This window comes from Haliaeetus albicilla, chromosome 4, assembly GCF_947461875.1.
Source record: "Haliaeetus albicilla chromosome 4, bHalAlb1.1, whole genome shotgun sequence".
NCBI lineage: Eukaryota > Metazoa > Chordata > Aves > Accipitriformes > Accipitridae > Haliaeetus > Haliaeetus albicilla.
Window position 1 is genome coordinate 9,131,739 of NC_091486.1, and position 26,659 is coordinate 9,158,397.

A 26,659-nucleotide genomic window follows, 5' to 3' on the forward strand; every position below is an offset into this window, starting at 1 on the left:
GCCCGCCGCGCCGTGCGACCCGGCCGCCGAGCGAGCGGTGCGGGCCGGGCTACGGGCTCTGCGTGCGGGGGCAGGAGCGGGGGGGGTGGTGTCTATCTCCCTCGCTGAACTTTCTCTATCCCCATCGCTGCGGGGCGGCTGGCGGGGATCCCCGCCCCGCTCCGCTCCGCCGGCATCACATGGTGCTGGGGGAGGGAGGGGGGAGCCGCCCGCCCCCCCCCCCCCCCAGCTCTCGTCTCCCGTACAGTTTTCTTCCAGTCTCGGCGATCAACTCCGGCGAGGCTGGAGCGCGGCGCGGGGCTGGGCAGGGCGGGAGCCGGGCGGGCTCCGCCGCCTGCTCCCGGGGCGCCTCTCCGCAGCGGTGGCGGCGGGGAAGCGGCACAAGTGCGCGGCGCCTCAGCTGCCTCTCTCCTTCTGATGCCCCTTCGCGTCTGCACGCCAGCCCGGCGGCCGCGGCTCCGGGAGGATGCGGCTCTTCCTCCTCGCTGCAACTTTCTGGGGATTGTGTCTGGCCGCAGGTAAGGGGCTCCGCGCCGCTCCCCCGGAGGCGCCTCCGGCGAGCCCGGGCTGCCCGGCGCTTCCCGCGGCGGCCGCGGGGAGGCTTCGTTCCCCCCCGCGGTGCCTCGACGGAGCCGGCGCCGGGCGCTCAGCGGGAACGGGGCAGCGGAGCCCGCCCTCCAGCCCGCGGTCCGGAGAGCTCCGCGCCGCCGGCGAGGGCGCAGCCCGGCCCGGCGTCCCCGGTGCTGGCCGCCCGCGGGGCGAGGCGAGGCGCGGCGCGCCCCGCGCACGGCGCCCGGTACCGGACGCCGCGGATGCCGCCTGCTGACCGCCAGCGCCGCGCACGCCTCCCCCCGGGCGGTGGGGTTGGCGGTCAGCCCCCGCGGGGAGCGGGCTCGGTCCCGCCGCCGCAGCGCTCCCAGCGGAGGGGAGACACGGGCCGGGGGGTCCCCGCTGCGAGGACGAGGCGCTCGCTGCTCCCCGACGGGGCTCCGGGAGCCGCCGCGCTGCGGCGCGGGGCCCGGCGGAGGGCTGGGAGGAGCGGCTCCTGGGGAGCCGTGTGGCGCACCTCGTTTGCATGATAAAGGAGGGAGGTGAAGGATGCTCCGCAGCTGTAATTGTGCATGGCAAAATAGTAATTAAATCCTTTGTAATTAATTAGTAGCTAAGTAAACCCGTCGGCACAGATAAGAGCCGAAGCGTATCTATTAGCCGGGTTGTTCTCCCCGAAGCGCGGATAGTTTTTAGCCCGCTGCGCTGAGGGCAGCCCCGGGGCCGGGCGGGCGAGGGGCCGCGGGTGCGGAGCGGTGCCGGTGCCCCGCCGCCTGCTGGCGGCAGCGTCCCCAGCGCCGCGCCGGGGAGCAGGGCCGGAGCGGCGGTACCGCCGGCTGCGCGCCCCGGGGTCCCCCCGGAAAGGAGCCCGCTTCTGAGCCAGGTGCTGAGCACGTAAGGAGTAGCCTCAGCTGAGCGGGCGACACCTTTATTTGACAAAGTCCTGCTTTTGCTGAGCTGTTATGTAGTTTGGAACAGCAACACGTGAAGAGGGAAAGATAAGGAAGGTTTCTGGCACGTGTCGATTGTTTTCGTTTGGGTTTTTTAATATTATTACTATTATTATTGTAAGCAAAATTCTCTCTGTTCCAGGTTTGGGTTTGCAAATACAGTGCTACCAGTGTGAGGAGTTCCAGCTAAATAATGACTGCTCTGCTCCAGAGTTCATCGTGAATTGTACAGTGAATGTTCAAGATATGTGTCAGAAAGAAGTAATGGAAAAAAGTTTTGGTAAGAATTTAGTAATTATACTTCTGTTTAGTGGTGTTGGATAGCATTTGTTGCTTTTGGCTCCACCCATGCACAGTCTTCAGCTACAGACGAACCTGGCATTCCTACCCTGAGGGAGCAGATTCAATTTCTTATTCTTCTGAGTGACTTTGCAACTCAACAAAGTTAAATCATTTTCCTTTGAAACTGGTGTAAAAACTGAAGGATGCAAGCCAAGTGTTGATAAAGCTGTTAATATACATCTTGCGGGTCCCAGATTTAGTTTCTCAGCACTGGGAAATTAATAACAACAAGTTAGTTTAATCTCATTATAGTTAATTACATGGGCTTTTTCCCCAAGAGATGGAAGAGCATTAAATTAGTAATTCCCTCCTTTCTTTTATTTACTCTAGCAATTCATATACTCTGAGGGTTCATCTTAAGAGAAGGAAGTGTAGTCATCTTTGCTTTCATCCATAAAAGAAAATACCAAGCAAAAGGGAGAGAGGGATAAAAAGAACATTTAGGGGAGTTTGGGAGGGGGAGGAGTGCACAAATGGATCTATTTGCCATACTCATTTTCTAAGTCTAAGAGGGCTTTTCCCTTACTGTAATTAATATTAAGTTAGCATATTTGAAGATAAATGTGTTCAAGAGGAAACTAGCTGTGATTCTGCATCTTGCCTCCGTTGTCTTTTGAGCTGTGTTATAAATTGCTTTTTTTTGTTCAGCATCATGGAAGGCATTTGACATTTAGAGAGAACTGTCTCGGTTTTTAGACCACCACGTTGCTCCATAGCCATCTACATGAGTAGAAGACTACAGCTTTATTAGGGACTTCAGGGCTGGACGGGGTGGCAGGGAAGTGGGTGTGTGGGAGTTGGAGTTTGTGCTGCATCCTGCTGTTACTGCAGACAGCCATTAAGACGCTAGCATTAAAAGGGGCGAGCGAGCAGTAACTCACCAGCGTGCCTCAACATAGGCATGGACCTCTGTACCAAGCGGTAGGCTTCAGGAGCAGAGGGCAGGTTGGGACTTCAGAACCCTGATTTAAGGGGAGGCTGCTTTCTGGGATTGCCCATCTTGCAGCTGAGGGCAGTGCTCTAGAGCATGGAGTTTACTGATGTAAAGGACTGTTACGCTGTCAATATAAGTCAAGCTGTAGTCTGTCCTTTCTCAGTGAGCCCTTCAGTAACAGCAAGATCCCTCTCTACCTAGCAAATGTGTGCAGCCATCCATCTTGAACAGTAACATTGGTTCTTTGCATTAGGAAACTATTCATTAGTGTTTTCAAAGTGCTTATCAATCAGCTAGTTCGGATTGTGCTGGTAGTTTCAGACCACTACGCTATGAATCGTAGATAAATAATAACAATTGTTACCTATTGAAAGTAGCTGAACTGCTGGCACTTTGTTTCATCCTAGGTAATGCCATCCACAGTGACTGTATTTCTGTAAAATATTTAGAAGCTTTCCAGTGTAGAGAAAAAAGCTATATGTTTAAAGGAAAATTAGTCTCTCTTAAGCTATGTATTACTGGAGTATTTTATTTCAAGTTTAGTTGAAAAGGGTGGTGGGATGAGAGGTGCTTATGGCCTGCAAGCTACTTTTAAAGTCCAGGCATCTCTCAAAGGATGTTTGAAGGCTTTGCTGTCTGCACACCACAGCTTCTATAGTACTTTTAATAGGTTTGAACGGATGCTTTGGCGATTTGAAGGGCTGTAAACATGGTATATAGACATAGACAAAAAAGTCAGTTCTCATTTAGTTCTTAACAGTTGTTTGGTGTGGCTCGTTTGTTGTTTGTGGGTTTGGGGTTTTTTTTAACATCTTCCCTGGTTCCTTCATGTTTTCATTTCAATACAACCTCAGACTGTATCAGCCTTCCAGAAACGTATCTGTAAGCTTCCCTTCAGGTGAGTGTTAGGAAAGTGTTTTCAGCCAAGTAAGCCCCTCACAGATTAAAGTGCAAGTCTTCTGGGTAGGTGGGCTTGCACATGTGCATGCACGCACCCGCAGATATGTTAAGAGACAGCCACTTGGGTGCTGCGTGTGTAGGGTGGGATAGTCAGTTGTGCATCTCTACTCAGACTAGCAGGCAAGGCTGCAGTCTGGTCAGTGTGACTGTGGCACATTGAAAATGTAAATTGGAACTGTTTTAATAGATTTGAGACCTACGTTGATGCAGAATTTGTCCTTACTCCTATGAAGAAATTGCTTTGCAATACAGTAAATAAGGAGCTCTTAAAAGAAACTTCTAGGTTTTTTCTGTGCAATTTTATATCATCTCTGAGCAGATCCTTGAATTTTCCCTTTAGGAGGTAACTAGCATGCTGTGCATAGCAGGTACCACTGTTCTATTTTATTTAATTTACTTCTATAAATGCAGTTCTTATTAATTTTAAGCTTAGAGATTGTAAATTTTACCTAGTGAATAAATTCAAGTTTTTAACCTATTTCAAATTGAGTGAAACTTACATTGCAAGCTTAGTTTCTGTTATCCTCAGTCAATTCTAGAGAGGATTGGTTGTAAAACAGAGATGATTCAGTTCATCATCCTTTATTGTTTTTTTCCTAATTGATATTTAAATGTGTGTAATATAAATGCCTTAGTCTTCCAAGTTTTTAATAATTCATTCTACTTCTACCAGTATATTTCATAACTTGATTCTTTTGGTTGTTGCTATTAAACGGAAAGCTGAATTGTTTCAAATATTGATTTTAATTTATAATAGACTTGAGTTTGAATTTTTAACCCAGAATATGAAAGATGTGAATTTGCATTTATTTGACAGCACAATCTCATAATGAGAATTTTTCCTCTTGACTAGATACAGTCAAAGGAGTATAATGCAATTTTTTTAGACTAACCCATTTTCGTCCTTAATAAAATACAGCTGTGTCAGTGAGCAAAATGTTACAAGTTCTCCTAAACCTTATTTAAAAGTTAAATGCAATATTTTGAGATAAAGTTCATGGTCTGAATCAGTAACCTATTGATGTAGTCACCCTTCCTTTGCAGCACGCATTAATCTGTGTGTGTGTTTTGCTATCAAGGAGGTCACTGACTTACATTCTGTGGTGTGCCTACAATATAGTCCCCAGCATGTAGAGAGTGACTTTTTTTCTTACGTATTTGTTAGTGTTCATTGAGTTGTGCGATGACAGCTCTATGGCTCAGCTTTCTTTCTGTATTAAACTTTCTATGAACAACGCAGTGGAGAACTACAACTCTGTGCGGTTTTTTTCATTTATGTTGTAAATAGTTCCTTATGCCTGATCATAGTTAAACAAACCACTCCTCTTCAGTTGCTATAAAATTAGGATTAGTGCTTTAAATGTCACTGTGTTCTCTCAGAACATTATCTCAATTTCTGGAGAGGCAATCTTAGGAAGTACTTTTTGGCTTCAAGTGAGACATAACAGCAGCATAGGCATGTTCCTAACCCAGAGCTTAAAAAGTGGCTGTTACTGCGACAGCCTCTGATGTGAGTAGCTAAGAATGCGGGTATTAGTCACTAATATTTTGAATTAGATTGGTAGTCGTGTTAACTCAGCTGTTTGTAGTATCGGGTAGAAATCTGCTCCATTGCACAACTTAAAATGAATTGAGAATTGAGCAGTAACTGATTAAGTGATTATGTGGAACTAGTATAATTCTGCCTCCCCTGCAAACACGCACTTTGCTATGGCAGTTTATATTTCAGTTGCACTTTGGGGATCTGTCAGCATACAGAATTGGAGAGTTTGTCAAGTAAATGACAAAATATTTTTTTTACTTTAAGCAGAGTTGTATTTAAAAATTTTGCTAGAACAAGTTTTATGCAGTTATGTTAACATTCTGTTCCAGTGGGAGATACAAACAGACAAGACTATTTTGCCTGTGATGCAAATCTTACAAGCTAATTTATTAATTTAATCTTAAAAAAAAAAAATCAGTGCTTTCTTCCTTAAGAGGGAAGAATGGTGAGAATGGGAAGTGGCATTGAAGACTACACCAAGTAATTTTTGTCCCATAGAAATTAACGTAAAGGATACGTTTCTAGTGCATTCTTCAACTGGATAAGCAGGTGTTTGAAAACTGTGTAGGTGAAATGTTTGACAAAGGATCAAAGTTCTAGCTTATAATAATTCCACTTGCAGATACTTTGTGGAAATACCCATGGCAGATTTCCCTCTCCCACTTGCCTCTTTCCTCCCTATCTATGAGCTTTTAACTTAGAACTGTCAGTGTTCCTTCGTTTTCAGAAAATATGTAGGATCAAAGAAATCCCACAGTATATTGGGATCAGATGCAACATCTTGATGATATGTAGATAAGTATATAATGTATATATGCTTTTATACATATATCATAGGAAACATACTAATAATGAAGCTTACGTTTTACTGAAGGCAAGAGCTATCTGAGTGTGAGGCTGATCTAAAACCTACTTAAGGCAAAATGAAACTCACAATGTGAATAGATCAGAAAGGAATAAAGCATGAAGGATGAGACAATCAGCCCAGAAAGGTAGCCACTCTAAATATCTCAGAACTCTCTGTAAGTAACCCTGCCCATGTGCATGTTTTGAACAATATACCTTGTGCGCTAACATAGTTGGGAATGTACTTTTACAAACTTTTACTTTTGCAAGGAAAAAAAAAAGATCCACAGTAGCAGGACTGATACTTGAAAATGTCTGTCTATATAAAACTAAGATTGTGTATGAATTTTCCTTTGCAAGTGAACTGGGAAACAACCTCATTATTTCTCTTAATCTGCAATAAGAAACTTCTCTTACTTGTTGGTTTACAATGGTCCTTTTAATGTATTTACATAGTATATAATCCTGCAGTGTAATTAAAGCAATTGCTGTGATTGTGTGCTTAAAAGTTGTGCATGGGAACATCATGAACAACATCATCATCTCACTGTTGAATTATAGTTCTATTTATTTATTTAACTTGGTATTGGTTTCCCAGTCATTTGTTTTATCAGGCAGAGGAAAACAGTATTTAAGTTGTGTGATGAGTTGGCCAATAGTAAATTCTTTACCTGTGATTATTAATTTTTTTATCTTACTGTGTTGCTGCCATGATTAAGTTGCTTCGTGTATGGCTGTTAAGGATTACAGAAGCACATACTTTTTTTCTGTTTTCATGTATAGTATCCACTAGTACTAATACTAATTGCATACTCGTATCAAGGGAAAATTATACTCTGGTGTACATTTATTGACAAAATGATTAAAACAGCAAACAAAGTTTAATGTCTTCAGAGTCACTGCAGGCATTAAAGTTTTATAGGTAATAACTGCATCCCCAGTATCTGTTTAGAAACACTAAGAAACATTCACTGAGCTGGGGGTGGATTTTTTTTATTTTTATTTTCTTCCACGCTGTCTCTTTTGGTCAAAGCATATCAACATAACTCAAAAGAACTTTTGATTTTATTTTATTTTTTAATCAAAGTAAAGCATAATATAATAAATCTTTACTGACAATTTAAAAAAAAAAAACTTGGCCTGGGGCAGTTGTTACCTATAACATTATATCCCATGCTACCAGGTGCCCAATGAAATGAAGACACAGTAACCAATATTGGAAACATGCAGTTCATTTTTGATGCTGAATAAAAGACTTACAGTATACGTTGTTAATTTGCACTGTGTGCTGAAAACTTGGAGCTGCGGATATATTACTCTTCAGAAACACTTTTTCAGATGCCAAAGCTGTTTTGTTACTAGTAAATTCCTTCCAATCCTTGGGTTGTTGTTCAGAAAACTTCCAGCCACATAGGGGATGAACGGAACTAAGGGCGTCAGCTAAGGAGAAATTACAGACAGTATGCAGTAGATGCTGTTCTGACTGCCTTTAAATATAGGAAAGCAACAGTGGAGTTAACAGTTGAAGCAGTTTATGACCTGAAAGTCATGACAAAGATCCAAGTGATGAAGGGCTGTATTATTTTAAGGAAGTTGTGGTGTCTGGTCCAGTGGATTTCATTTTTCACAGGACATGGACAATAGCTTTTTATGTTATTTTATTTCTCAGACTTGTATGAAAGGTATACAAATGAATTTTGTGAGGATACAGTGCCCACAGCCTGGTGTCTCTTAAACCTCCTTTAAGAGTTTCCTGTTGCATTTCACACACAAATGAGTCTGTGTTTCCAAAAACTTCTTGTGGCCTGACCCTGTCACTTGTCTTAGCTCCCGGTGACCATATCAAAACATTGGCAAATGTGTTTTAATTAATCCAAGCTGTTTTCATTTCCATTTTTCCTTTGTAGTCTGGATATTTTTTTTTTGAAAACTTGATATAACCTGTTTTGCCAAATTACCAATGAGTCCCTGAATGTGGAAAAAGTAATATAAAAACCAGGCAAATCCTACTCTGAAGTTGAACAGGCTGTAAAACTGTAAGCATGAAAATAGCTAAAGATATAAAAGCTGAATGGATTTCAAAGATACTGGCATGCAAGTGTAAACATGTGAGCCATTCCATTGAAATTGCTAAGGACATTAATTAGTAGGATGCAACAAGACTATTCACGTGTAAAATTATTTATGGGACTTACTGCAAGGGTGTAGCATTTTAATGTTTGTAAAGGCATAAGGACTGTGGCTTCCCAGTTCATTTCGGCAGATAAGATTGTCAAGAAAAATGCTCATGCAGGATTCTGAAAATTAAGTCCAAGTTCACCTCTCTTGCTAGAAGATCAAGTATATTTAGATCTTGATACCTTTGTCTCAGGAAGGCACAGATGATGGAAGGCTCTGAGCCAGCTTTGAAAGATTGTATGTTTTAGTGCTTGACTGTAAGTCTACGTTAGTGAGCAGAGGAACAAATAAGGACAGTAGAAAACAAAAGAATTAGATATGCAGGTGAGAGCTGAGCTTTGACTTCTGGTTTGTAGCCTCCTGTGGCTTTAAAAAAAAATTTGATAATACCACCATTAGCAGCTGTACTTAACTTTCCCAGCCTATGCATTTTTAAGCAGTTTAATGCCTTGCGTCTGCTTTGTGATGCTGCAAGCAGTGACAAAGACTACTTTGTGCTGTTATTTATGTTATTAACAATGCAGTTTTGAGTCATATTTCGAGTACCAGAATTAGAAGGCATGACTTAAAAAGAGATATCACGGTACTCCAAACCCTTGTCCTCTGTCGGTCAACAATTGTCCAGTTTTCTTCTGAGATGTTTTAATTTCTACAACATGTCATGTCAGTTAGGATCAGAAGGAGAGTGCGGAGACCAGTCTTTCATTGTCAAAAGGCTCCTATTAGTTTCTGCAAAAAAGTGCAACTTTTTAAAAGTGCCACATGTATGAAGGAGTTGTGATGATAATGAGTAAGTTTTCACAGAAAATTATGATGAAAATATGCTAGTTCAACCAGGTAGGGTTGGGGAGGGGCGTATTTTGGTTTTGTTTGTTTGTTTTTTACAGAACTGTATACTCTGTAAGAGCCTAATGGCATGAATATGTGTATTGGGTTTGTGTGGCAAGGTTTTGGTAGTGGCAGGGCTACAGAGGTGGCTTCTGTGGGAAGGTGCCAGAAGTTTCCCCCATGTCTGACAGAGCCAATGCCAGCTGGCTCCAAGTTGGACCCACCGCTGGCCAAGGCCGAGCCCATCAGTGACAGTGGTAGTGCCTCTGGGAGAACAAATTTAAGAAGGGGGGGCGGGGGAACTGCGCAACAGCAATTGCAGCCAGAGAGAAGAGTGAGAACATGTGAGAGGAAGACCTCTGCAGACCCCCAGGTCAGTGAAGAAGGAGGGGAAGACCATGGTGAGGCAGGCTGTCCCCCTGCAGCCCAGGGAGGTCCACGGTGGAGCAGATCTCCACCTGCAGCCCAGGGAGGACCCCACACTGGAACAGGGGGATGCCTGAAGGAGGCTGTGACCCCGTGGGAAGCCCACGCTGGAGCAGGCTCCTGGCAGCACCTGCGGCCCCATGGAGAGAGGAGCCCAGGCTGGAGCAGGTTTTCTGGCAGGACTTGTGACCCCACGGGGGACCCACACTGGAGCAGTCTGTGCCTGAAGGACTGCAGCCCATGGGAAGGACCCACATTGGAGAAGTTCGTGAAGGACTGTCTCTCATGGGAGGGACCCCACGCTGGAGCAGGGGAAGCATGTGAGGAGTCCTGCCCCTGAGGAGGAAGGAGCAGCAGAGACAACGTGTGATGAACTGACCCCAACCCCCATTCCCTGTCCCCCTGCACTGCTGGAGGGGAGGAGGGAGAGAAAATCGTGAGTGCAGCTGTGCTCGGGAAGAAGGGAGGGGTGGGGGGAAGGTGGTTTAAGATTAGTTTTTATTTCTTATTACCCTACTGTGGTTGATTGGCGGTAAATTAAGTTAATTTTCCCCAAGTCAAGTCTGTTTTGCCTGTGACGGTAATTGGTGAGTGATCTCTCCCTGTCCTTATCTCAACCCACGAGCCCTTTGTTATATTTTCTCTCCCCTGTACACCTGATAGGGGGAGTGATAGAGCAGCTTTGGTGGGCACCTGGCCTGCAGTCAGGGTCAACCCACCACAATATGCTTTTATCTTGTCTACTGAATGCATCAAAGGGAGGGGGGGTCAGGATGAAATAGCTGCAGTCTTAAAACACGGGATTAAAAATCTGGAAGTGTGTGATGTAGCTTTGCAATAGATTTCAAGTACTTAATTTCAGTGCCTCAGCTTTTTCATCTGGAAAACACTGATCTTGGTTGCTTACAGTATTTAATTAGCTGTTTATAAGGCAATTAGTAAATTTCATGATAAAATTTCTGGCAAGGTACAAATTACTTAAATTACTCATGAGCTCCAGTGTGAACATTGAAAAGACAAGGATAGGAAGAGTTAGTGTAAAATGAAACACAGAGGACATGGTTGGATATGGTTATATTTTACACTGGCTTAAACTGTTTATTTAACACTGCATTTACAATCCTAGATGAAAGGATTTGTGTTGCGGAAGCTCAATTCATATTTTAAACCAATAAAAACATGATCTGACTAAACCCACAACTGTTTGGGGAAGCACAATGTCAGAAGAATAATTGCTTTTCAACATTTAGTCACCTTCTAAGATATTTAGGACCTTATTAGATAAAATACTTACCACTTTCTCTAGAAGACAAAGCAAATCACAATAGGACCTTTGGCAATCTGTCACTGTATGAGGTATGTGAACAGGTACTAGCTAAGGAATAGACAGTTATCGTAGCAAAACCACTGAAGCCATAAAAAGATGGGCATAAAACCTAATAAGGAAACTAGAAAACATAATTTAGAAACCTATTTGTGTGTAGTCTGAACCCAATTTTGAACATTACTGATACACTAAAATCCAGAAATAGTCACGTGTATATTTTATGTTCCTCAGAAAGGGAAATGTTTACGTGTTTTTCTTGCACTAGTATAAGTTCTCATTTTAGATTTCAGCAGACATCACAAAAGAGCTTTTGTAACTCCTACTGGGTACTGAATTTCACTTAAGTGGAGGGTAAGCCAAGTGACAGTTTAGGGCAAGAAATAAAGGGTGAAATATATAATCGAAATCACAAAGCAAGCATGGATAGGCAGACAGGACATCAAGTCTAAACACAACAAGAAGGAAAACTTGCAGATTCACTCAGACCAGAAAATAGAAAGTTTCAGTGAAATAAGATAATTGGAGCTATTCAGGATGTTAAAACAAAGGGGGAGTATCAGTTCATAAACATGGTCCTCGGGCTTGTCTTTATGAACAACAACATTAAGAGAACACCCAAGACACATCACATACAAATCATGAAAGTATGCTAACGCTAGAGCTAGGACAACTTTTGGGGGCTTCTCGCAGGTTGTGTGTGCCACAATATGGATTGTCCACTGTTGGCCAGTTTGCTGCCTTTTGCTTGAGGAGATGGGAAAGATTAAGCACCAAATCTAAAAGAGTTGAGTGGAGAAATTCTGCCAAAGTTGTAACAGCACACCTCAACACTTAGAATCATAGAATCATTTAGGTTGGAAAAGACCTTCAAGATCATCGAGTCCAACCATCATCCATGCCCACTAAACCATGTCCTGAAGTACCCCATCTACTCGGTTTTTTAATACCTCCAGGAATGGCGACTCAACCACTTCCCTGGGCAGCCCATTCCAATGTCTGACAACCCTCTCAGTAAAAAAATTTTTCCTAATATCTAACCTAAATCTCCCTTGCCTCAACTTGAGGCCATTTCCTCTTGTCCTATCTCCAGCCACCTGACAGAAGAGACTAGCGCTCACCTCACTACAACCCCCCTTCAGGTAGTTGTAGAGAGCAGTAAGGTCTCCCCTCAGCCTCCTCTTCTCTAGACTAAACAGCCCCAGTTCCCTCAGCTGCTCCTCATAAGACTTGTGCTCCAGGCCCCTCACCAGCTTGGTTGTCCTTCTCTGGACACACTCCAGCACCTCAATGTCTTTCCTGTAGTGAGGGGCCCAAAACTGAACACAGGACTCAAGGTGCGGCCTCACCAGTGCCCAGTACAGGGGAACAACCACCTCCCTGCTCCTGCTGGCCACACTATTTCTGATACTGGCCAGGATGCTGTTGGCCTTCTTGGCCACCTGGGCACACTGCTGGCTCATATTCAGCCAGCTGTCAACCAGCACCCCCAGGCAGCTTTCCAGCCACTCTTCCCCAAGCCTGTAGTGCTGTATGGGGTTGCCGTGACTGAAGTGCAGGACCCGGCACTTGGCCTTGTTGAACTTCATACGACTGGCCTCAGCCCATCGATCCAGCCTGTCCAGATCCCTCTGTAGAGCCTCCCTACCCTCCAGCAGATTGACCCTGCCTCCCAACTTGGTGTCGTCTGCAAACTTGCTGAGGGTGCACTCAATCCCCTCATCCAAATCATTGATGAAGATATTAAACAGAACAAGGCCCAACACCGTGCCCTGAGGAACACCACTTGTGACCCGCCAACTGAATTTCACCCTATTCACCACAACCCTCTGGGCTCATCCATCCAGCCAGTTTTTCACCCAGTGAAGAGTACACCTGTCTAAGCCACAAGGCGCCAGCTTCTCAAGGAGTATGCCATAAGAGACAGTGTCAAAGGCCTTGCTGAAGTCAAGGAAGATAACATCCACAGCCTTTCCTTCATCCACCAGGCAGGTCACCCGGTCATAGAAGGAGATCAGGTTGGTCAAGCAGGACCTGCCTTTTGTAAACCCATGCTGACTGGGCCTGATCCCCTTCTTCTCCTGGACTTGCCATGTGAGTGCTCTCAAGACAAACCATTCCATAATCTTCCCCGGTACCAAGGTCAGGCTGACAGGCCTGTAGTTCCCCGGATCCTCCATCCAACCCTTCTTATAAATGGGAGTCACACTGGCAAAGACCTCTGCCAGTTCCCTCAGTACTCTTAGATGGATCCCATCAGGTCCCATAGATTTGTGAGTATCCAGATGGTGTAAGGGGGGGGGGGGGGGGTACATTCTGCTCTTCATACTTACCTTCCAGCTCAAGGGGTGGAGTTCCAGAGCCCCATACCTGTTGTGTAGGGGCAACTGGGAAGGTGAGGGAGGCTGGGAGGGGATTCGCCTGCCCCCCTGAGCAGGGACCTGTATCCATTCCCCTCCATCTCTTAGATCCCCTCTTCCCTGGTGGCAGGAGGGCAGGGGAACCTCCACTTCTTGCAGAGTGTCCATCTGCTGCCTATGACTCAGGGATGGCAGGGTGTCGGCCCACCAGTCTATCTCCCTCTCACACTCCCTGATACTCCTCAACCTTTCCACTTCCTCCTTCAGCTCTACCACCAGGCTGAGCAGATCATCTGCCTGGTCACACCTCACACAAGAGGTGTCCCCACTGCCCTCCGTCATCAGTGATGGACTCAGGCACTCCCTGCAGCCAGAGACCTGGACAGCTGCATGTTGACGTGGGAGCTCTGTCTGCGTTGCCACATTTTTCCTAACAATGGCTTTCACCCAAGTGGCAACCATACCTGGGTCTCCTTCCAGGCCAATGCCCACTGCTTGAGTACCCTTCTTCAGCTTGGAAGAGGAAGACAGGGGCTGCGCCCTGCCTGCACAAACTGCAGGGCAAACTGACACACCACGCCCCTGGCGATGCCCACGCTGCATCAGCCTCTCTCGCTAGAGCCGCTGGCTCTGGCCGGGTCCCTCCGCTCTTCCCCGGCGCTCCTGGGCCTCAGGAACCTCCCAGTCCACCTCCATCTAGCGCTTAGCCGCTGACTTACCGTTGCCTCTGCTGGCCTCGCCGCTGACTGAATGCTGCTTGTCTTGATCTGCATGCTAACTTTGAGTTACTTACTTACCTACCTTAAGGTACAAAACTTTTCTACGTGCCTGAAGCTATGGCTCTGTGTATGGTCCAGTCTTGAAAAGGTGGTTTTGTGACTGCTCAAGGATGCCTCATTCCTGGACCCTAGCTGGGCATAAACTGTTTTCTAATGTTCCAAAAGATTTGAGTGCAACAGGCATACTCAGGATACACGCAGAAGATTTTTGTTAAAGCAGTTTCTGTGGAATGAGTTGCAGAAGACAAATCTGACTTCATGCGCGCCTACAAAGTTGGCTATGTACAAAAACACTGTAGTAAAAGCTTTCTTTTAAAATGAGGAGTCTCAGTCATAGCCTGTGAGATAGAGCACTTGCCTTAGAAAAGTTAGCATTGGGTGAAGCAACATCGTCTACTTGACAGGAGTCAAACTTACTTAGAGCTAAGAGTTTTGTGCCCAGGAGGCCATAGACTGTTCTAGGGTGAAGCAGAGGGCTGCAGTTTGCTGCTCAGGTGTGCCATTGCAGAAGGCAGTTTCTGAGTAGTCGGGTCATAGGGTGGGAAGGTGACTGTCTTGTTTAGAAATTAGGTCACTGATCTCGGAGGTGGTATCCTAGTTGCCTGTTTTGGCTTCAGAGACTGTATTTCGCTGAAGGACGGTCTTGAGAGTACAGGTGCTAACTAAAGTTGCACACTGCTTGGATTATGGTTGGCTTTTAAGTTGGAGAGTTGTGCTTACACTTGCTCTTTTTTTTTTCTGTACCTGCTATAACAGAAGAATCAGAGGTGCCTAATAAGATCCTTTTCAAGCAGTAAGAGAAAAAGCTTGGATCTTCTGGTGCCTTCTGCATACATACAGCGTTAAGAAGTAGGTGTGATGTCACCTTTTTTGGTTGTCCTAGTAACAAGTTAAGCTGTTATTCAAGAGAACATGTACTGGGCTCTGCAGCCACGGTAAGTGGAAGAACTCCCACTTTTGGATTTGAATAAATTGTATCATGAATTGTTTGTTGCTGTCAAGACTGAATGCATCTGAGTGTGGCCAAAACATTGCCAGGGTGCAGATGCACTAGACTGCAGCTAAGCGGGGGGGGGGCTGAGCTTGGCGGGGGGGGGGGGGGGGGCGTGTGTATAGAACGGATCTAGGTGAGAAAATCAATATGACAAGCAGGAACTGTAGAAAAGCCTTGAGATTTATACCATCACTTCATTGCATGGAATAAGGCAAAAATCCTGCAGGACTAGTAGTTTGGGCCTTGATGCTATCTAAATGTACAATCCCATGTGGGGAAGAGAGGGGTGTCACGATGGGCAAGTTGCTCAGTCTAGGAGTAAATTTTCAATGCCCGATTGAAGCCCAAAGCTTTTTTTTTTTTCCCCGTGTTAAAAAAAGTAGTTGTAGTAGGTGTATGTGGAAGGAGAGGGTGTGGAATACCACTGCATTATCACACAGATATTCTGTCTAGCCTTGCATACTCCCCTCACTTCTTAAAAGTACTTGAACTACATCCTCAGCCAGCCCCACAACCTTGAAGCCAAAATGAAGGAGAATCAATTGGTCAGTAGTAGGTACTTCATAGTAAAACATCATGATAGTACCTACACATATGTGTAACGCACACTGTTGGGGGGCTGCTGAATCCGCGAAAAAGGACAAATTATTTGGTACTCAACCATCAAGAGATTGGGCAGTAAATACACTAATTGTATATTAGTAGATATACTAATTGAGCACTGCTGTAAACTGTTGAAGGTAGGTAGCTGGGAATGACCCCATCCCAGGAAAAGCAGAGTTTAAAACGTGTAGTCTCCTTGCCTAGCCAGCAGCTCAGAACAATCTGAGGTAGGTAGAAGAAAAGCTCCCAGAAAGGTTTGCAATTATATTTCTAGGTGATGTGTTAATGAATGTATCAAGCTGATTGCTCAAGCAAGAATATCCGGTAATTAGCAGTTATGTCTGTGGTATGAGTCTTATGAGGCAGATAACCACTTTGAAGAACTGCCTGCAGTTCAGCCTGCTGGTGGCAAATGATTCAGGAAGATCTCAGAAGTAGTTTCAGAACTGACTCAACAGTACAACAAACCACTGCGAGAGAGGGTCTTGAGGAAAAAAATCTCTAGAGAAAATCCAGAAAGGATGCTGCTCTCCTGTCTGAACTGAGTGGGTGAACTGTGGTAACCAGGGTACATTAACCTGTTTGCTGGAGCAAGGAGAGCAGTGTCCCTGGCATCAAACCATGGAAGTCAGTTGTACTAGTTTTATTTCCTACCACAATTGAACTGGAATCACAATGTGATAGGAAGAAGGTTTAACAGTATTTTTCCTGCCTTTCTTTAATTCATACTATTTAAAGTGTCACTGCTTTTTCACATCCATGGTAAAAAAAAAAAAAAAACAAAAAAAGGGAAATCACATCTGAAGTGGTTTAAAACGTCACTCCCATAGTGCTAACATTCTCTCTTTTTTCCGTCGGTCTTCTATGCCTGTTTTCATTGTATCTTGCTATAAGGATACTGCAAAAATTAGAGAAAAAGCACAGCCCTTCTGTGTTGATCAAGTTTAGTTCATACCTGATGGTTTGTAAAAAGCAGTTAGTGTGTGGTAGCAGCTGATTCGTGAGCTCAAAAAAATCTATCAGTAGTTAAAGAAAAAAAAACTTGGAGGTGAAGGGCATGTCTTTAGCCAATAGCTATTGAAAACTGATAGAAGTGCTGAATTTTTTAATTATTTAAAGAGTCTTGTTACAATTCAGATTACTGGAGCTGGGAATGGGAATAAACAAATCATTTGGGAGTGGAATTTCCTATTATAAGACATATTTACAGAAAAGCCCCAGGAGAAGCGTTACAAATGGGATTTTACTAGTTAGATTGTTCTCTCTATTTAGGCATGGACATGGTCCATCTGTGCCTGAAACTTTGAGTTGTAAAATTTTGGTCTGTGCAGGAATACTCTGTTTTGACTTCAAAAGGAGCTCAGGATTCTCTGGAATTTATCCTGGAGAACAGAGCTGTTGTAGACACGTGGTGTTAAACTGCAGGACTTCGATGTTTTTTGCCGGAAAGGTCTCCTAGAGTTGCCTGGTGAAAACTGTGCCTCAGAGGGCATTATCTAATTGTTCACAGCACTGAACAATTCTAGTTTCCTTGTCTACAGGAAAAGTGCAAAGTACATGATATTTCAGGGACCTAAACTAATAAATCACTTACTAGTTCAAATTGTGAACAGGGCTTCACAGGAATCCTGTGAAAAGGAAATGGCAGGAAGAGAGTGATCTATAAAACAATGGGAATAGGAAGTCCACCAGTGTCAAAAGCTTTTTAGAGGCTTGGTCTTTGCGGGGAAAGTTGAGATTCACTGCTCTTTGTATGGAAGACTGCGGAACGGCTGAGTTTGGGTGGCTGTAGCTGCAGGGAAGAAGTATGTGATGAGGAGATGCGGGATTAGAGGTGGGAGAACAATGGCTGTACCTAGCTCCATTGATACAGGATTCCTTTCTCAAGAGGGAAGGGGAAGGAAGAAAGTTAATCGTAGCCATGGGAAGGGTCATGTCTGCCTTAGCTCTTGGAAGACTGCAGGAGAACCACAGACAAAGGACCAGGTCTTTGTGGGAAACATCAGCTGAGATTTCAGTATTGTAAGCCGATCAGTGGCAGCACAGTTGAGCTCCTTGACAGCAGTGGTTTGTCAACAGAGACAGAGCTCCCTTCTTTTTGCAAACTATAGTAATAGAGATTGTGCCTCTTGATCGGTGTGCCTTTGCTGTTACAGCTAGAACAGCCTGTAGCTCCTCTTCCTTCTTGGGAAAAGGCTCTACCTGCTGTGTTGATTGATTGAAGCTCACTGGAGACAGAGGAAGATTTAACTTTGACTCGAGGGCTTCTCTTCCGAAGTTTAACTAGATAGATAGCCTTAAAACATGTTTCAGAGTTTAGATTTGCAGAGGGAGAACACAAAATGGGGAAACCCCTGCATTGTTGGGATGGCATCAGTGTTGTGACAGTATAAAAGAATTGCTTTAATTAAAATTCTCTGAAGACAGGAAATCCTTCTTTCTGAGCATACCCAAACAGTGTTTTGCTGCTATACAGGGCACTTAGTAGCGCAGTGGCAGTCGCTACCGCAGAGGTGTCTGCTGGACTGTGTAGGTGCTGTAGTGCTTATTTCCGAAGTCTCTGGGGACTGAACAAGAATCTCTAAGTTCAGTACTTGCGGGTCATATTCCTGCTTCACTCCCTCCAAAAAGTGTCTTGATCGCTGTGTATTTAAAAACATTCTGGGACCGTGCTACAGGATGCAGAGGGACTGTTCTCCAAGGGAATCCTGTTCCCATGCCCTTCAGAAGAATAAAAAATCTTGCAAATCCCATATTCAAAAGGAATAGTGATTTTATTATCCTTAGAAATATTTACCTGTTTTTGTAACCGCATGGCAATATCAGCAAACCTTCATTATCTATTTATGTGTTAAGTTTTTCCAACACACAATTTCTACTATATCACTTGCAGGAAAATTTTAGAGTAATGAGAGGTGGAACTGCCACAACCATTTTCCACTACGACAGAGGAAAATGCAACTATGTGTTTTAAAGCCTTTATAAACCATTTTAAAATAACAGCTATGTGCATCAGAATGTACTTTTTTCAGGTAAAAACAATTTGGGAAATTATAAATTTAATTAGATTATTAATTAGAATTAGATTAATTTAAATTACATTTTAAAAGGGAAGACTTTCAACTCAGAAAAGCCATTTCTGTACAAATGGAAATGTTTGTTGTTGAGGGTATTAAGCTTCAAAGACAGCAAGAACTGAGATTACCTGGAAAGTACTTCTAGTTTTTCTTTAAAAATATAAAAGGGGGGAGGGCGGTATGAAAGTTTTGCTGATAGTCATTCTCCTTTTACTCTTGGTTACTCGTCTCTGTGTGGCAAAGGAACAAGAAAAGTAAAAAAACAATGCTGAAAAAACAAATTAACAGCATAGAAAATTGTAATTACTTAGACACCTTAAACAACTCGGCCATATTCAGCAACAGAAACAAAAGTCATTTGCAAACTAACTGCATTTCAGTTATAGCTATTCAAACAGCTTACTCCAAAAGATTAAGAATTCTGGTTATAAAATGCATCATTTGATATACATTATGTAAATCAAGTTTGTAATATTTTTGGTTCCAACAGAATCAAATAAAAGAAAAATCCAAACCAGAGTGACTGTGCTTCTCCTGCAGTGCAGAGCTGTTAGCCATGTCACAGTTGAGGTGTCTGGCTTAATCACCAGCATTGCCTTGGAAATGTAAACTGGTTTTGCAGCAGTTTTCAAGCATGAATCGTGTTGTAAAGCAAAACCGTATTCATACCAAACTAAGTAACCTTTGCTCTGTGTCACAGGAATCATGTATCGCAAATCCTGCGCGTCTTCAGCAGCGTGTCTGATAGCATCTGCTGGGTACCAGTCCTTTTGTTCTCCAGGGAAGGTGAACTCTGTTTGTATCAGCTGCTGCAACACTCCGCTCTGCAATGGACCCCGGCCAAAGAAGAGGGGGAATTCTGGCGTAGTGCTGAGGGCACACGTGATAACCACCGTTCTGCTCCTTAAATTTGCTCTGTTGTTTTTGTATTGCTAAACTTCAAGCAAGTTTTTTGCCCTGACACAGTTTGTTCTGTTTCCTCTTTTCTTCAAAGACACTGCAATTGTTTTCTGTTTGTTTCCAGATCCCTGTCAACAGTGAGGGAAGTTCAGTGGTTTGTGGGGAGAGGGGGGGGCTGATATTTTTGGCAGCTAATGAATTCAGTTAGCCGGTTGAATTTCCAGTGTGCACTTAAAAATCCCAGCAGCAGGATACAAAACTCCTGCTCTTTTTGCATAACTGGAAACAAGTCCATCTGTGTTACTCCTTTTAAGATGCAGTCAATTCCTCAGTCATTTTAATTTCCATGTTTTTTAAGTTCATTGCTAATCATTAACTTTGCCTTATGAAGTCATACTCGATGTTCACAAAGGCCGTTTTGTGCTCCTGGACTGGGCTCTGAGCTAGTCTCTAGCAGCATTACTTCCAAGCTGGGCTCCAATGGTTCAAGACCTGGTTTCTGTGGACTGCAGTCAGGCTTGGTCTCATTCTGAAAAGTACTTAAGAGAACTCTGTTATTGCCCCTTGTAGAAGAATTGCGCCTAGACGAAATGAAGAGCAGCGGGCGTAGAGACCGGGTGCTCCTTTCTCTGGAGCTCAGGTTGGCTCTGAGAAACTTCTCCTTGTTGGCATGCTCAATTGTCAGGTGGCAGCGGAGGACCTGCAGAAACACGCTGCGGAACTGCTGAGAAGAGATGTTGTACAGGAGGGGGTTCACCACCGAGCTGAGGTAGAAGAAGGTATTGGCGATGGGAAGAAGAGTGATGTACGCTCTGAAGTAGGGGACAGTCCAGTCCTGCTTTGGTTTAGCAGCAGCCATGATCCTTCTAACCTGGTTTGGCATCCAGCATATTGCCAGAGTTGCAACAATCAGTCCTGTGAACAGAAAGAGGAAGAAGGAGGTGTGCATACACAGGGGAAAAATACCATAAAATACTTAGTATCAGTTCTGCACTTACTTGTTAGGAAATAGTACTGATTTTTCAGTGTTTTGCTTGACAGCTTTTTCTGCCAGTAGCATTTTTTTGTTTGTTGTTTTTAATAACTGTTACAAGGTCATTGCAGCACATGCTCTGACAAAAGACTGCATAGTGCTTGGATAGTGTTTCTTTGTACCTATTGTCATTTATTAGTTTTCAAAGTGTTCTTTCATTGATATCTGTATCTTTGGAAAGAATGCATTTTTATTTTGGTTTGTGTTCTTACATTTCTTATGTCTTTCCCTTTACTTTGAAAAGCAAACAAAATAAATAGAACCTATAGCCATATTAGATCAGGCAATACCCAGAAGAGATCAGATTCTTGTTTGTACTTTACAAAAAAAGAAAATGTATGCATAATAATATATTTCGTGTTATTTTTGGTAAATTTCCTCTTACAGAAGATATTTTTAAGTAAAATATGTATGGATCTTTTTATGGTAATTAAGATATGTTGGGCTTTCTTAAAAATCAAATTCCAGTGGAATTAAATTATGAATGTAAATGAGAAAAACCCAAGCCTAGTCATTGAAGTGTAAGCAGTTTCAGATTATAAATTATGCTTAAAAATGTGGTATCTGACCATTTTGTATTTATATGTAAATATAAATACCTGTTGCTACATCACTAATGGCATTAAAAAGGGGGTGACTTAAGTGTTGGATCTCTGAAAATTCTGCCTCAGTGGACTGGCGCTCACTAGAGTAGCAGCGCTGATGCCATCTTCAAAATGGCAGCCCTGAAGAAACGTATGGGTGAACTTGAGCAGGCTCTGTTCCCAGGCAGGAGACCGAGCAGGGGGAAGAGCCCCGTTGGCATCCACTGCTTCTGGTGCATGTAAGCGCTGGAAAGCCTGACATCTTGCATGAAATACCAGGTACACAAAATAATTCCTCTCAGTGCTCCCCCCACCAAGCATTACTTCTGAAATGCAATACAGCCACCAGTTTACCGTTTCCACTTTGTTTTTCTCTTTGCAGGAAACGTGCCTTATATGAACACTTAGAGGGAGCAGAAGTTGCAGGTTGGCTTCCCTGCTGCAGAGGCACAAAATATTAGAGAATATCCTGATGGTGCACAGTTTTCACTTCCAGTAGACTTTTGTTATATTGTTAATCTCCTCCACTGTCTAGCCTCCTTTCTCAACAGAAGCATTTTAATTCTTACCTGTCCACACTAAGTCAGATTGCCCCTATTGAACAGATCACTGTAGGAATGCAGCTCTGAAATAGTGCACACTGATTTTTCAAGCCAGGAAAATGATACTTCGCTAGTGGGAAGACCTGAATGTAACGGGGAAGGGGGGCAGAAAAGAGAAGAAAGATTTTTCCTAACTTTGAAACTGCCTAGGCTTAAACAAGGTGCGTTCAAGTTCTCTTCACCACCACCCCCAAGCAAAAAAAAGGTATGAAATGTCTTTTTTTTTTTTTTTTAAGAAATTAATTTTGTTAATGAAAGCTATAATTACTTTAACAAATTTACGATCTCACTGAATGAGCTACCAAATAAAAGTTGTCTTTTTGATCATTTGCTTTGGTAATCAGTGTTGCGGTAATTTTGGTAGGATGGGGAAGTTGCGCATCTTAAACTTATAGCACTAGATTGAGAGCCCTGGTAGGCTGTTCTTAGTAGGCAAGTGATAAATGCATTTACCTTTGCCATTTTCTGTTCTTTAACCACCATAACTCTCCTCAGCCACAGTCTCTTTATTCTCATTCCCATTCCTACTCAACCCCATGCCCCTTTACTCAGCTCTGCTACTCTTCCCCTGCCTTCTTGCCTCATTTTTCAGTACCTGTTGTGTCTCTGTCAAAAGCTGATCTGAATTTTGTATTGGTCCTGCAAATTTTCTAGCCTTCAGTGCTTTTTTTCTCTGCTGTCAGCATAACAAATACAGGGATAGCGGTCCTGGCACAGACCAACAGAAAATAAGGAGCCCTGAGCAGTGACTTGTGACAGGCCTTATAAAAAGGCAGCCAAAGGATGCTGCTGCTCCATTGTGGCTTTTTCTCCCGTGCAACTTAAATGCAAAGCCCACAAACCCAGGTCTGCAGAATTCTTGTCAAATTTTGCCAGATTATCTCTTTCAAGGGAAAAGAAAATAAGCTCTACAGTGTAATTTTTTTTGTTCTTAGTTAGAAACAGGGTACTTCATCATGCTGGTTAATAGTTTCCTAAATTATGAATGCTGCTGTGAAACACTGTGAGCAAACAACGCCTGCATTCAGTTTTAAAGCTCAAATGCAGTGCTCTGAGAGGTCTGATTTTTTGCTTGTATCTGAATTCTTTGCCATTGACCTTTCTTTTTAGTTCAAACTGCCAAATGCTTAAGATTCCCCCTTATATTCTTCAGACACTTTTGTTCCGGGGAACTGAATATTTTGTTGTGTGTACAGCAACTGAAAAATGAGCTGCTTGTGCCCTTGCGCAGTGCGGTGAGGTTAGTCTTTTGGGGAGTGGGAGGAGATGTCTGTAAAACTTTGTTGTTTTCCTGGGATGAGTAATTGTTCATTTTTACACTTGAAAAAAATGCTTGTGGATTCAAAGGAGATGCACCATGTAAATAAACATGCTGACAAATTCACAATATTTTTTCCAACTGTTCACACTTGACATGGAGTTATGAAGTAAACTGAAGCGTATCAGAAGAAAAGCTGTATGTTCAGACCTTGGCATTAAGTATTTTGACTGAATTACTGCTGCCATGAATTTGAACTTGTACACAGGCTGTAGAAGTTTGTGTTGTACTGTAATGTGCAGAAGGCGCTTAAACAACATTGTATCAGCTTGAATGTAAACCAAACTGCATCTTACACCAGTACTGCTGCATTTTTCCCTTGAGCTTGCTGCCTGCTAGGAATTAAACTCCTTCCCATTTCATCTCATACCCAACTTTCCCTTCCACTCCTTATTAAAGTGAAAAAAAGTAGTAGCTCCATTTTTTTTTTCCATTGTCCTGACTACTGCACTGAAGTGACACACTAGATGAGAGCAGAGATTTATCTTCCATGGCATAATGATGTTTATAAACAAAGTAATGCTGTGGTCCAGTGACCTCCATCACTGGTGCTTGGAGTTTCCAACACACGTTTGAATCACTCTGTTTAATCATCAAAAGTGCATTAGACCATGCCAACAGAAGCCAGGAGCCCTTGTGTTACCTAGCTGACTATGTGTAAGTGAATACGTCTCAACCTTTAAGTGTTTGAGCTTACAATTCATTTAACATTGATGTAGATATTTCAAGGTAACAAAAAAAAAAAAAAAGGCATGAAAAGATCCTTGACTAAAACCACTTTAAAAAGCTAAGTCATAAACCAGCCACAAAATAGTTTACCAAAACCAGGAATTACCACATTCAACTACTATTTTAATCTGAAAAAAACCCCCACCCCAAACCTCTTTAAAAATAAAGCATACAAATTTAACTGATTTAAATTTGGGAATTGTTATTGTAACTTCCCAGAAGTGGATCTTACAGTATTAATTCTTAGTATGTGGCAAAGGATCATTTATGTAGTAAAATAAACCTCGTGTTTAAGTGCCAATAATATAAATATGCATTGCTGGAACAGAATAGGAGTTTGGCAGTCATCTGTCCCTTAGCAATACTTTTTTATTACTCAGAACATTCCTCTGGGCCATAGGGGACTGAATTAAATTCATTATGAACTTTATTGGGAAGGATTTTAAATACATGCAAATGTCTGGTAGAGTAGAGGGGGCTTCCTTCTCCACCCTTCCAGATTTTGCCTGTTCTTCTGTTGAATAGGTCTTTGCCTTTTTTTCTGCACCTGAGCACTTAAATCTTTCTCCTTTTACAGTCCAGCATTTCTCCTCTATCCTGGCCACTGCCAGCCATCCCACAAAACTTGGAAATGTCTACAAAATTGTAACTGTCACTAGGAAATGTCAGCAACATGCTTTATTTGGCTGCCATAGCCCATTAACTGAGGCTGTTGCGGTGACCTCATGTCCATGCTCCTTTGCCTGTGCCACTTAACCCTGACTGCCCTGGTCCATCACGGTCTGCTGGACTCTGCTGTTAGTCTCATCATAGTTAGCCTAAGCAGCGTTAAACCTCAGACTTTGCTTTTCTGTGATTTAATTAATGGCACAAAGGCAGGTTCTCAACATCTGCTTGTAAACTGACATTTAAATGGCAATTGTCAGTGGAATATAAGCATATGGTTACTGAGTTATGAGTCAAGTGCAGGCAGCGATGCAGCTGGTTCAGAGGGAGACTTTTTTTAGCCCTCATTTCACATTCACATACTTGGCCCGACTATACTCAAAGGTATAATGTGACATTAATGCCCTTTGCCTTAGTCACAAAGTCTTCCAACCATGCATCAGAGGTATTGGCTCCCAAAAGAGGAAACTACTGAGACCATCCCTCATTATTAAGTTTACTGTCATAAAGCAATACTAATCATCAGGAAGGCACTTCATCTCTATTTGATTCTGCTACAAATGGCTTTGAAAACACAAGCAAATACACCTTCTCGCTAATCAGGTTCTTGATGGTCATAATATCAGTCACTACTAATTCAGGAGAAGGAAAAAAGCAAAGACTCCAGTACTAATTAAGAATGTTACTTTCAGGAGGTGGGGTTTTGGCATGTATTTATATTATTTTAACCAGGACTCAAAAATCTTGCTTTTCATTAGAAATAGGGACATAAGGCATCAGTTTATTGTCTTTCTAGCTTTTTAAAAAAAAGTCAAGCCACAAAACGCAGTCTTCAATCACCGAGATGACCTTCCCAACTGCAGATCAATGCAGTGCTGTCTTCCAGCATCTGCAGCTGCTCCGTGCCTCCGCTGCTGCAGTTGTCTGCATGTGCAAAGTCAGCTACCATATGCTTATTGTCTACTGACAATTGTCAGTTAAATGTCAGTTTACAAACAGCTGTTACTTTCATTACTTCGAGTCTGACTTGTAAGTGCAGCAAAGAAGCCAACCAGAATGATGCCGAATGGCTTTTGGCACCGCTCGGCACTGCTGTCGGCAGCAGGAGCGATGCAGACTGCGCTTCCTCAGCGGTGTTAAACTGAGGAAGACTGGAGCATCTCAAGGAGGGAACTGTCTTCTCTGCTCTCCAGCCCAGTGCCACCTTCTGGCAGGTAAGAGTTTGGAGAATTTTCTCTGGTCTACCAGGAGCCGGGTAGAATTTCAGATCCAAACTTTCGGCTTTTAACAGTTTCTGGTGAATATCTGGTGTTCAGCCCCTATCCAGATCAACATGTGACTCAACCCCTTCTCTGTCTCTATCATCAACTAGCTGTTGATGAGCAGACGGGTGTGCAGGGACTGGGAGAGAGGACCACACCTTTTACTAGTGCTCCCAATCTGGGTATTGCCGGCCCCTTCAGCTCCCTTGTGTTTAAGGTCAGGAGGTTTAAAACCAAAATCCGGAGAGGAATAGTGGCATTTCTTCAGTGCTTCTGTGGAACTTAGACTGTGTCTGCCTAACTGCCAGAGCTGATATCTCCACATAAATGGCTCCCTATAGCATAAATCATGTGCTAAAAGGCCTTTGTAGATCCCAAACAAGTCTTGTGACATTCAGTGCCATCATGCCTGCATCCTTTTTGTGCAGCCTGCCCTCATGATCTAGCTAGGAAACCTCTGTCATCTTGTTCTTCAAGATCTAGAATGAGCATAAAAAGGCAACAGGACAGATCAGAAGGACAATCCTTCAGTCACAGTGAAGTGGCCACACTCATCTTGCACACACTCATTTGCTTCTTGAACAAATGCAGGAAGCCCAAATAGGCCACCGCGTTCTCCACAGTATTAAGAGTGTGCATAAAGTTCCAGCTGGCATGCAGACGCAGAGTGCCACATGTAACACAGGCGTGAGATAAGCTTACCACAAGGTTCCTTAGCGGTCTGCAGGTGTCCCCCTGTTCAACATTAACAGCATCATTTCATAGGCAGCAATTCACAGCTGGATCTCGGCATCAAAGTCTTGTCAATTGTGTCCTGCATTCTGTGCTACGCCTCATTGCTGTGAGCTGTTAAGTAGCTCTTTCTTGGTTAC

At 43.4% G+C, this 26,659-nt stretch overlaps 1 protein-coding gene across 2 annotated transcripts; it reads left to right on the forward strand.

Moving 5' to 3' along the window:
- The first annotated feature begins 205 nt into the window (after nucleotides 1-205).
- Nucleotides 206-23,541, forward strand: LYPD1 (LY6/PLAUR domain containing 1). Of its 2 annotated transcripts, XR_011324281.1 has the most exons (4): nucleotides 206-518; nucleotides 1,642-1,779; nucleotides 19,394-21,489; nucleotides 21,593-23,541. XR_011324281.1 is itself a non-coding variant. In XM_069780858.1 (3 exons), the coding sequence occupies exons 1-3, from the start codon at nucleotides 467-469 to the stop codon at nucleotides 19,627-19,629; spliced, it is 426 nt and encodes a 141-aa protein (XP_069636959.1). In that variant the 5' UTR covers nucleotides 206-466; the 3' UTR covers nucleotides 19,630-23,541. The 2 variants fall into 2 exon arrangements, 1 of the variants encoding a protein (XP_069636959.1); XM_069780858.1 differs by having other exon boundaries at nucleotides 19,394-23,541.
- The last annotated feature ends 3,118 nt before the right edge of the window (nucleotides 23,542-26,659 follow it).